The sequence below is a fragment of the Cherax quadricarinatus genome, chromosome 31 (genome assembly GCF_038502225.1).
Source record: "Cherax quadricarinatus isolate ZL_2023a chromosome 31, ASM3850222v1, whole genome shotgun sequence".
Lineage (NCBI taxonomy): Eukaryota > Metazoa > Arthropoda > Malacostraca > Decapoda > Parastacidae > Cherax > Cherax quadricarinatus.
Window position 1 is genome coordinate 13,629,268 of NC_091322.1, and position 12,850 is coordinate 13,642,117.

General features: G+C 40.0%; 1 protein-coding gene across 1 annotated transcript in view; it reads left to right on the forward strand.

Moving 5' to 3' along the window:
- The first annotated feature begins 289 nt into the window (after positions 1-289).
- Positions 290-12,850, forward strand: part of LOC128699169 (uncharacterized) — a 135,190-nt gene continuing 122,629 nt past the window's right edge. Inside the window, exons 1-2 of the mRNA XM_053791730.2 lie at positions 290-368; positions 1,572-1,691. Coding sequence (XP_053647705.2) covers positions 290-368; positions 1,572-1,691 — 199 coding nt within the window. The remainder of the gene's footprint in view (positions 369-1,571; positions 1,692-12,850) is intronic.

The window sequence follows — 12,850 nt, forward strand, 5'->3', positions numbered from 1 at the left end:
CGCAGGGGCTCCGTCGTTATACCAGTACCGTGGTTCAACCAGCCAGCCACAGGAAAGCCCGCCAAAGCTGAGAAGCGATGTGGTACACTTCTAACGTAGCTTTGGTAGATTTACCTTCTCAGGTAAATCTGCCAAAGCTACGGTTCTCACTGTGTCTTGTGCTTACATTCGCCTCATTGTACATAGTTGTAAATACTGTACATAGGCTATATACATATTGTAATTACAAGCTTGTTTCTGAAGGAAATACAGTCACTGCTGCCTTTTTGCTCGTTCTCAAGTGGTCATCATGTTACAGCTAGGTGTGCAGGTCAAACAATCTACACCTGTGTTCCTAATAGCTTATGTACCTGTGCTAAGTATCAGAGGTTAGCCAACCGCTGGTATACCAGTGCTGGGTGTCAGTGGTTCAGCAACTGCTGGCATACCAGTGCTTGGTATCAGTAGGTCTACTGCTGGTATACTAGTGCTAGGTATGAGTAGGTCAACTGCTGGTATACCGGTGCTAGGTATCAGTAGGTCAACTGCTGGTATACCAGTGCTAGGTATCAGTAGGTCAGCAACTGCTGGTATACCAGTACTAGGTATCAGTAGGTCAGCAACTGCTGGTATACCAAGTGCTATAAATTACATCTTGGTGTGTAGAAAGGAGACAAACTACTTGGGAAAGAAGACATTCAGTGTGCCACTAAAAAAGATATTGTTACGTCATATATATCTCCAGAAGCATACATAGATAAGATAACAACAGCAAGAATACAAGGAACTTTAATAAGTAATAATTAAGAGTAGTTTACCCTACACCATGTACTAAGATGAATTCCTGAGACTAGAGCACCAGTATCCAATAGGGTTAAATGGAAAGAGATGACTGGTTTAATTGGCTTAACATTCTGTCCTCTCAAGGGAGGTTCCTTGACGCTGGTGAGGGGCTCTTGATCTCGGGAATTGGATCTGTGCTCCGGTTCCCTGAATTGAGCCTGAGTACCTTCCACCCCCCCCCCCCACGCGCTGTATAATCCTACGGGTTTAGCGCTCCCCCATGATTATAATTGTAATAATTAACATTCTGTTGAACTGTGATCAAGGATGCATTCATAAAGAGATTCAGGGATGCCTCATCCTACTAATATCAGGACCTTCTACAAAGAAAGCCAACCCATGGGGAATGTACTAATTAGAAAATTACAAAAACTGTTGAATGTGTTGGCGATTTAAGTTTGTTAAATTAGTCTACACGGCGAATTTTTCTACTGAATACTGGTTTTAATGTTTTTTGCTGTGCTGTTAATTGTCCGCTGACTGTAGGTCTTCAAGTGTATGACGCTGATATATAGTGCTCAATAAAAATAAATACAATTCATGTATTTAATGATCACTGAAACAGAAAAAAATGGGATACAATAGTATAAGCACACTCTCTAGTTCCTTACCTTCTTTTAGCACTGTGCTCGTTCAGCTACATCTTGGAACAACCAGCACACATACTTCGTGTTGTTTTACCTCTAGATTCATGTAAATATAGTGTTTTAGTAATCTAATCGTGTAAACATGGCGTGTTACTTATATAGTAAAGCAAACAAAGAAGTTTAAGAATGCTGAGCGGTTTCTCAGCAGCCTGGTCCTGGAGCTGAGAGATAAGAACTACGAGCAAGAGAATATAGCTGTTCTTGACGACTCTGGTGATGGAGGTGTAGAGGAGATGAGGATATTATTCTGACATACAATACTGTGAGCCAGGGTTGTCCAACTGATGGCCAGGGGCAGAATGCATTCCCCTGGCCATTTATTTGCGGTTTGAGTCATGCAGGAGCGTCTTGGCAAACCTCTCAACACGTCTTTCACTTGCAGGTCACTGAAGGCTTCCACTCCCACGGCAACCCTTCCTCTATAAGTGAAATCTCTTGAACCAAGTTTCAGTATACACTGACAGTATACACTGCCAGGTTATTATACGCTAAACCTAATCTAGCCCAGACAAACAAAGATATAGTTTTTATTGGAACTTCCTTCACTTCAGATACGTAGGCGCGGGTGATTCTCGTAAAAGTGGCTGGCTAAACTGAAGGACAGGCTGCCCACGGGCACACCAGAGCCTGAGAGACTCACCACTTTAAAGCTAAGGGACTGACCCCCTATTAAGACTGAGGGATTAACCCCCATATCAAGGCTGAGGGTCTGACCCCCCTTATCGAGGCTGAGGGACTGACCCCCCCGTTGTCGAGGCTAAGGGACGGATCCCCCTATCGAGGCTGAGGGACTGACCCCCCTACCCTATCAAGGCTGAGAGACTGACCTCTATCAAGGCTGAGGGACTGACCCACTACCAAGACTGGGGGACTGATCCCCTATCAAGGCTGGGGACTGACCCCTATCAAGGCTGAGGGACTGATCTCTATCAAGGCTGAGGGACAGACCCCCTATCAAGGCTGAGGACTGTCCCCCCTAACATATGGGAATCTTTATTGAAGAAACGTTTCGCCACACAGTGGCTGAGGGACTGACTACCTCAAACTCCTTCTCTCCTTTTACCTTCCTGCTTTGTATTGGATTGATGAAGCCACTGTGTGGCGAAACGTTTCTTCAGTAAAGATTCCCATGTGTTGTACAAGTGTCTCAAGTTTTCAACTTGTCGGTTTGCAAAACCACTCATCACATCTGTCAGACACTGCAGCATCATGGGATCTTGATACAAAGAATTCTTCAACACTTATCCAATCTTTGGACGAAGACCTACTTACACTAGTGGCAGGTCCCACTGTGATCCCGCCTCCTCCTGCTTCGACTCACCTGACTGCAGTATATAAGCCACCTCTCTTGCCCAGTGCTGTACTTCCTACAAGAGTGATGGACTGAACACATCGTTTCCATGCTGAGTGACTGATTACCTCAAATTCCTTATCTTCTTTTACCTTCCTGCTTTGTATTGGACTGATGGAGCCACTGTGTAGTGAAACGTTTCCTCAATAAAGATTTCTGTATGTTGCATGTCTCAATTCTTCAATAATAATAATAATAATAGTAATAATAATAATAATAATAATAATAATAACATGCTTTACAGTGTTGTACTACAGAATGCTTTGATATATATAAGATCTCCACACACTAAGGGTCCTTCCCGTGTGCTCCAATATTACAAGTTAAGTCCGGGTTAGCGGCAGCGGCAGCAGCGACTTCCAAGCTCCGTACTTTTCTCCAACAATCAGAGCTACCAATGCTCCTATGATGACCTAGTTACAAGCAAAACTGCACTACCCAACGTAGCACCCAGAATGACCAAAGATTACCAACAGTGAAACCTACAAATCGAAAATAATAGAGAACAAAGGAAGACTGCCCACAAACCGAAAGAAACACCCCGCTGCCAGCCGAACAACGTAACCCTAAGCTTTGTATAACTACAACTTCTTAACTACAACAATTCCTGTAGTATTATGAGGCGCAATCTAAGAGGAAACAGCACCAAGGCCAGCAAGAAAACACCGAAAAATCAACTATTCAACAAGTGTAGTCAGGAGGACGCCGGCCCAGCAACCACCCCACTCACCACCGCTCAAGGCGACAGAGATAAGAAGATAAGATTTCGTTCGGATTTTTAACCCCGGAGGGTTAGCCACCCAGGATAACCCAAGAAAGTCAGTGCGTCATCGAGGACTGTCTAACTTATTTCCATTGGGGTCCTTAATCTTGTCCCCCAGGATGCGACCCACACCAGTCGACTAACACCCAGGTACCTATTTGCTGCTAGGTGAACAGGACAATAGGTGTAAGGAAACGTGTCGGAATTTCCACCCGCCGGGAATCGAACCCGGGCCCTCCGTGTGTGAAGCGGGAGCTTTAGCCACCAGACCACCGGGCCACCACAACAATAACAACAAACATGGCTGCCACCAGCCCATCCTCCCCTCTCTTCCCCGGATTCAACCTACCAAGTAGTCTCTCAGGTATGACCAACGATCCAGATACCCTAAAAACATACATCTCCAACTTAGTTATTGAAAATATGAATCTTCGAGAGACGCTAACAAAACAAGACACCAGGATGACACAACTCGAGAACAAAATCCTCAGTCTTGAACAAAAGTTATCAACACCAGGAATGACTAACTGTGACAAGACCTTCCAAACAGTCATAGATAGCCATACCCAACAAATAATATCTCTTAATACAAAGGTTGAAGAAGCAGTAAAAGAATGGAAGAACAACTTAGATAACCAGTTCAGTGACTACTTTGCTCTCCAAGAAGATAAAACTGAGCAAGATAAACTATCGGACGCAGTAATAGTTAACAGTCCACTTTTTCCCAGTGATATGAACCAAACAAACAATAAAGAAATTACTCTGCAGATCATAAAGGACCAAACAAGTGTTATTGTACCTGAGTCAGAAATAAAAGAAGCCAGGTTACTAGGATCCCATGGTAGAAAAAGTGTTATGCTTAGATTCCACTCACATGACAGGAAAAAAGACTTAATTATTGCATCTATTAAAGTAAAGAAAGAGGTATACATAAACGAGTGTCTTACCAAAAAACGTCAGTACCTCCTTTATAGAGTCAGAAAACTTAAGCGGGAGAATAATGACACAATACACCAATGCTTCACACGAGATGGGAAAATTCTTGTTAGGAAAACAAATGTAGGTCAACTATACACAATAACGAACGAGAATGATCTATCACGATTTCTCAGGGATACTAATCTTACAGAGAATAACTAAACAATGTCCAACCTAAAAGCCTACGTAGTGTAGTGAATGTTTTGCTCCATTATTGTTCAAATTTCATTGTACAATCTCTTAGTAATTAAATAATCAACTACCTCATTTTGTGATTTTACTAGTAAGCATAAGTCACCTTATGTAATTTTCTTATTTACTATTGTTTGCTTAAACATTAGCTGAATTGATACTTTCTCTGTCCATATTATTACCTCATATTTTTTAAATACTATCAATTGATATTACTTACTAAAATTAATAATTATCATTTTTACTATAATTTCAATTTACTCTTAACATTTTTGACATTTAATAACCATTACTTGTCTAATTACCTTTACCTGTTTTAATACCACATTTAATATCTTAGAGTACTCTTAATTACCTTGTGCTGCCATATAACCTCTAGTATAACTACCAGTGCAATATTGAATGAAATAAACATTACTTTTTCACTTTTTTGTAATCATTATTACTTACTAAAATTTTATTAAACACCATATTTACTACCAGTCAATTTTACTTTTGTACATTAAACATTATTTTATACTTCCCATAACATTTTGTTGCCAAATTTTCAAGTTTGTATATTCAACTCCAACCTTTATATTATCCTTTGTACCTGTGTACCTGTGCACCTGTGTACCTGTGTACCATCTTACTATCATATTATAACCAAGACATTACCCTTGTTATTTTTTTATTATTATTCTTTTGGTACTTTAATTGTGAATTATATTTTGTCAATTTAAATCTAGTTATACTCTTGATCTTGTCAACAACCTATACCAGACTCTAGTGCAATTGCAAGTACCATTTCAATTTGTATTTTTATATTATAAGTTTGTATTATAATTCCTACTCTAAGATTGTTTTCATATCTTAGTGACTATATTGTGTGTGCAATTAGTGTATTTTTCAATTATATTATTGTTCAAGGCCCTTAACTATCTTTTGCTAACTAGTACCAACTACCTCATATATTTTTTTTCTACTTTTTTTATTCTTTTGCTACCTTAACTTGCATATTTTATCTTGTCAATTTAAATCTAGTTATACTCTAATTCTTGTAAACAACTTATATAACACCTTAGTGCAATTACAATTGAGAGTCTTGTGCCTTTTTTATATTATTAGATTAAACTCAGTTGTACTAAAGTTAATACCAAATTCATTATATTAGACCATAGTGCAATTACTAGTGAGAGACTGGTGCTATTTTTAATTTGTATTGTTATATTATTAGATTAAATCTAGTTGTACTATAGCTCATTCTAGCTCAAAACATAGACTCCACAAAAGTCATTATATTAGACCTTAGTGCAATTATTTGATTACCACTTTATTGTTCACCACAACTTATGTTAGTCCCTTTTATATTATAATTTTATATTATAATTCTAACTTTAAAGAATTACCTTTAAAGTACTACCGACTATCATATTCCCAAGCTCCATTATTTGATCATCACTTTATTTGTTCACCACAAATTATTTTAGTCCTTTTTATATTGTCTCCTTTATTTTAGCTTTAAAAAACTACCTTAGCTCATTATTTTTACATTTGTTAAATAATTCAGGTGCTATTTTTTTTTAGCTTTAGAATATTTACTTTATTTTTTACTTAATTCTAACTATAGATTCACTACAAATCTTATGATTACAAGCATTGATCCTGATACCAACCTCTTATTTAATGACTTAAATGATTTAAACAGTTACTGTAATTACTACACAGCAGAACAATCAAAGGCACTTCTCAGAGCCAACAACAACATAACTATCTTTAACTACAATATCAGATCTTTAAGCAAGCATTATGATGACCTCCTAGCATTACTAAATTCCTTGCATGCCAATATGTCCATCATTACACTAACTGAAACCTGGCTAAAGCCTGATACTACAGATGTCTATGCCATTCCTTGTTACACAGCCATACACAACTGTAGGCCAGACCAACAAGGGGGTGGCACAGCTATATACTACTATATACTACTATATACTACTATATACTACTATATACACCTGGATTCCCAAAATCTGCACAATCCAGGGCAACATGGGTTCAGGGCAGGTCGCTCCTGCCTCTCACAACTACTGGATCACTATGACATGGCCTTGGATGCACTGGAAGAAAATCAGAATGCAGATGTAATATACACAGACTTTGCAAAAGCATTTGACAAATGCGATCATGGCGTAATAGCCCATAAAATACGTGCTAAAGGAATAACTGGGAAAGTGGGGAGATGGATCTTCAACTTCCTAACAAATCGAACACAAAGAGTAGTGGTCAACAGAGTTAAATCGGAGGCTGCCATAGTGAAGAGCTCTGTTCCACAAGGCACAGTACTCGCCCCCATCTTATTCCTTATCCTCATATCAGACATAAACAGAGATATACACCACAGCACCGTATCATCCTTTGCGGATGATACTAGGATCTGCATGAGGCTGTCATCTGCTGAGGACGCGGTTAACCTCCAAGAAGATATAAACAAAGTTTTCCAGTGGGCCACGGTAAACAATATGATGTTCAATGAGGACAAATTCCAACTACTCCGTTATGGAAAACTGGAGGAGATAATAACTAGAACAGAGTATACTACTGACTCCGGCCATACAATAGAGCGGAAAAATAATGTAAGGGACCTGGGAGTAGTAATGTCTGAGGATCTCACTTTCAAGGATCACAACAGTGCCACGATCGCACGTGCAAAGGAAATGATAGGATGGATAATGAGAACTTTCAAAACGAGAGATGCCAAGCCCATGATGATCCTTTTCAAATCACTTGTTCTCTCTAGGCTGGAATACTGCTGTACATTAACATCTCCATACAAAGCAGGTGAAATCGCAGATCTAGAGAGTGTACAGAGATCCTTTACCGCACGTATAAGTTCTGTCAAGCACCTTAACTACTGGGAACGCTTGAAAGCACTTGACTTGTACTCGTTGGAACGCAGGAGGGAGAGATATATCATAATCTACACTTGGAAAATCTTGGAAGGAATGGTCCCAAATCTGCACACAGAAATCACTCCCTACGAAAGTAAAAGACTGGGCAGGCGATGCAAAATGCCGCCAATAAAAAGTAGGGGCGCCATTGGTACACTAAGAGAAAACACCATAAGTGTCCGGGGCCCAAAACTGTTCAACAGCCTCCCATCAAGCATTAGGGGAATTGCCAATAAACCCCTGGCTGCCTTCAAGAGAGAGCTGGACAGATACCTAAAGTCAGTGCCGGATCAGCCGGGCTGTGGCTCGTACGTCGGACTGCGTGCGGCCAGCAGTAACAGCCTAGTTGATCAGGCCCTGATCCATCGGGAGGCCTGGTCGTGGACCGGGCCGCGGGGGCGTTGATCCCCGGAATAACCTCCAGGTAACCTCCAGGTACTCAGACCAACTAGAATGTATCACTAATACTTGCACAAGGGATGAACATGGGGAATATATAATAGCTAAATTCAAATCCAAATACCTACAAAAACCTCTCACAGTTAGGTTAGGTTAGGTAAGGTTCGTCAGGAAACAGGACAAATGTTTCCTGACGCGGGTCTTAGTCAGATGATGACCCGCCTTTGGAGCTTTTGGTCATCTAACCGAGGCCTTCCGCTGGCTTACCGGTCCACCCCTTTAAAAATTATGGTCATTTATAACCATTAATAATGATCCCTCTCACAGTGATAAACATCTACAGAGTTCCACAATCAAACATTAGCCAATTTAGTCAAAACCTAGGAAGTATGATAACTGATGCACGCATGAACAAAGATCACTTACTACTCTCAGGTGACTTCAATATAAATCTCCTGCAAGACCAGGACCCACACGTTACTGAATTCACAAACACAATGATTAACTGCATGTTGCTACCAACAGTAACAAAACCTACAAGAGTTACAGAGACTAGTGTTTCCCTACTTGACCACATCTGGACCAACACCATATCCCCTTTAAAATCAGGCATAATTACAGATAATACCACAGACCACTACCCTACTTTCCTCATAACAACTCTTGGTAAAATACCCCAAGACACTACTAAAGTCACCTTCAGACTTCACAATGAGGCAGCCATTAATAACTTCACAACAGCAGTAACAAACATTGACTGGCACACTGAGCTAGAAATCTATACAGATATTGACGAATGTTTTAATAATTTTCTAAAAAAGACCCAATACCTTTATAACAAGCACTGCCCTAAAAAAACTAAACAGATGACAGCTAAGAGACTGAACAGTCCCTGGCTAACACCCAGCATTCTCAAATCCATAAATACAAAACACCGATATGAAAAACAGTACAGAATGGGTCACATAACCAGAGACCAAACAAAACGTTACTCGTCAATCCTAACCAGCCTGATAAGAAGGGCAAAAAAATTGTATTATGAGAACAGATTATCCAACTTACGAGGTGATATAAAAAAGACCTGGAAGACCCTATCAGAAATTCTGGGAACAAAAAAGATATCACGACATAGCGAAATAAAATTAGCAAAATCAGATGAACCCCAACTCCCACCAACAGAAACAGCAAACAGACTCAATGATTTCTTCTCCAACATAGGTCAAAACCTTGCCAATAAAATCCCAAGCTCAGATACCCCACCAAATGACTACCTCACTGGCAACTACCCGAACACACTGTTCCTAGCTCCGACTAACCCATACGAAGTCTCCCTTATTATCAACGCACTGAAAAACAAGGCAGGAGATTTAAATACCTTACCACCCTTTATATACAAAAAGCGTCACAAGTACTATCACCAATCATTGCAACACTCTTTAACAAATCCATTGAATCCTCCACCTTCCCTACAGTTCTCAAAATAGCAAGGGTCACCCCAATCCATAAAGGAGGAGACCAAACAGAGTTGAATAACTATAGGCCAATATCCAATTTACACCCTCTCTCAAAAATCTTCGAAAAATTAATTCATAAACGAATCTACTCCTACCTCATCTCCCAAAACATTCTCAACCCCTGCCAATTTGGATTCAGGCCTAATAAAAATACTAATGATGCTATTATACACATGCTAGAACATATATACACTGCAATAGAGAAAAAAGAAGTCCCACTGGGGATCTTCATTGACTTACGTAAAGCTTTTGATACAGTTGACCATGACTTGCTCCACGTAAAATTGTCACACTATGGTATTAGAGGGCACTCCCTCAACTACCTCAAGTCTTACCTCAGCAACAGAAGCCAATATGTGTACGCAAATGGGGCAAGCTCTTCCGCACAACCAATTACAGTTGGTGTCCCACAGGGAAGTGTCCTTGGCCCTCTTCTCTTTCTCCTATACATAAATGACCTACCAAATGCTTCGCAATTACTCAAACCCACACTTTTTGCAGATGACACTACATACGTCTTCTCTCACCCGAGCCCAGTCACGCTAGCCAATACTGTAAACACCGAATTACAGAAAATATCTACCTGGATGAGGACTAACAAACTTACACTAAACATTGACAAAACCTACTTCATTCAGTTTGGTAACAGAGCTACAGATGTACCTCTTAACATAACAATAAACGGATCACCTATCACAAAGCTAACAGAGGGAAAATTCCTAGGAATCCACCTCGATAATAGACTCAAATTTCATACACATATACAACAAATTTCTAGGTAAGACACATATGCAACAGTTAGGTATCTTTATTTCGAAACGTTTCGCCTACACAGTAGGCTTCTTCAGTCGAGTACAGAAAAGTTGATAGAAGCAGAAGATACTTGAAGACGATGTAATCAGTCCATCACCCTTAAAGTTTTGAGGTGGTCAGTCCCTCAGTCTGGAGAAGAGCATTGTTCCGTTGTCTGAAACAATATGAAGTTGAAGTGACAGGATGGAGCCTTTATATAGTGCCAGGAGGTGAGACGTAGGTTGCTTTGGGAGGGCAGGTCCCTCTCAAACCCAGCCGTTCTCACTAGTAGAGGTCGAAGTTGATGGTCTGTACCAAGATACCCTTGTGTTGCAGTGTCTGACAGAATGAACATTAAAATGGTATAAAATACCAACAGATTGTTAGGTAAGACACATATGCAACAGTTAGGTATCTTTATACCATTTTAATGTTCAACAAATTTCTAAGAAAATTTCCAAGACTGTAGGCATACTATCGAAGATACGGTACTATGTTCCACAGTCAGCCCTCCTGGCCCTTTATCACTCTCTTATTTACCCCTATCTCACCTATGGAATTTGTGCATGGGGCTCAACAACAATTAACCATCTCAGACCACTAATTACCCAACAAAACGCTGCAGTTAGAATGATAACAAATTCTCACTACAGGCAACACACTCCACCAATATTCAAAACACTCAACCTACTCACCATACAAAACATCCATACTTATTATTGCACCTATTACATACATAGAACACTTAACTCTGATATTAACCCTCCCCTCAAACATCTCCTTGCCAACCTCAACAGAACACATGACCATAACACAAGGCACAGATCACTCTTTGATGTTCCTCGTGTCCATCTCACGCTATGCAAAAACTCAATGCACATAAAAGGCCATAAAATCTGGAATTCATTACCTGTAAATATAAAAGAAACACTACCTGTTTATAAATTCAAGTCTCTTCTCAAAGATCACTTACTCACTCAAAACCAAATAAATACTGCATAACTGAACCTTATAAATTGTATATCCTATATGTTACTCACAATTATATCACACAAATGTTAAACCTAGGACCCAATCTAACTTTATTATTTTTTTAAATACACTACCTAACAGAATACTCCATTCGACTGAATGTACAGCAATGCAAGCAACCATATGACCTGTCTTTGTAATACTCATTTGTGCTTTATAGTTATCTGTTTACAATAATGTTTTATCACTGATTTCATCATTGCTTAGTTAATCTTAAGTTAATTTTAAGCCAGCCCGTAATGCTATGCATATAAATGGCTTTGGCATGCTGCTCTTACCTGTATTTTTTGTACCTCTGTATGTATGCTTAAATTACTAAATAAATAAATAAATAAATAAATTATCGAAGTTATCCCTGAACACTTTGTTGTCTCTCGAACCCCCCCCAATGTACCACAACGGTACTGCCATGTGAGGTGGTGTACCGTTATTTACGTGTGTCGTGGGTCTGGCTAGCTGCTGGTATAATGTTCTCTTCTTCCCTGCCTCTCCGTTCTACCGTTATCGTCCTTCTCCCCTATTCCATTATTTCCTATATACTATTTATTCCCGACATGTTGATATTGTGTCTGCTGCCTCCTCCCATTTTCATCCGTCATCCTCCCTCCCCTGTTTCTTTTTTGGTGGGTGCACTTACCTATTTGTACTCGAATATTTGTGGTTGTAGGGGTTGAGGCTCAGCATCTGATCCCGCCGCTAGATTAACCCTACTGACTGTGGGAGTTCTGTCATATATATTCTTAAAACTCTGAATGGATCCTGCCTCCACCGCTTCGGTGTCTATCATTCCACTTCCTGAACACTAAAAGAGGTATTTCATAATATTCTTATGACTCATCCGTGTTCTTAATTCCGGCTGTCCCCTAGTGTTCCTGAGACCTGCCTCTGAACGCTCTCCCTGTCCACCTTGTCTGTTCCTTTCAGAATTTTGTACATCGTAATCATGTCTCCCCTGGTCATTCTCTTCTCTAATATGATTAGATTTAGCTTCTCTAGCGGTGTCTAGCCTCTTATCATAGCTCAGATCCCTCAGCTCTGGGACTAGTCTCTTTACAAACCTTTGCACGTTTTTTTTTTCAGTTTCACGTGTGCGGGTTCCATACTGGCGCTGAATGATTTAAAATGGGCCTGACGTACACTGTGTGGAGGTTCCTGAAAGCCACACTTTAATTTGCCACTCTCCCACTTGCTGCGGTAGTTATTTGATTCATGTGTGCCTCAAGTGCAATACTCGAAATTATATTCACCCCGAAGGTCCCTCTCTTTCTAGGTTTGCTGCCTTTGTCCTAAGAGCCTGTACTCTGTTTCCAGTCATTTTTACTCTTCGATTTTGTTTTAGCTGAGGTTAAATTCTAACAGCCGATTGTCAGAAAAATTCTGAAACTTGTCCACACCCATTTTTAGTCTTTCCTGGTCTACTCATGTCTGTA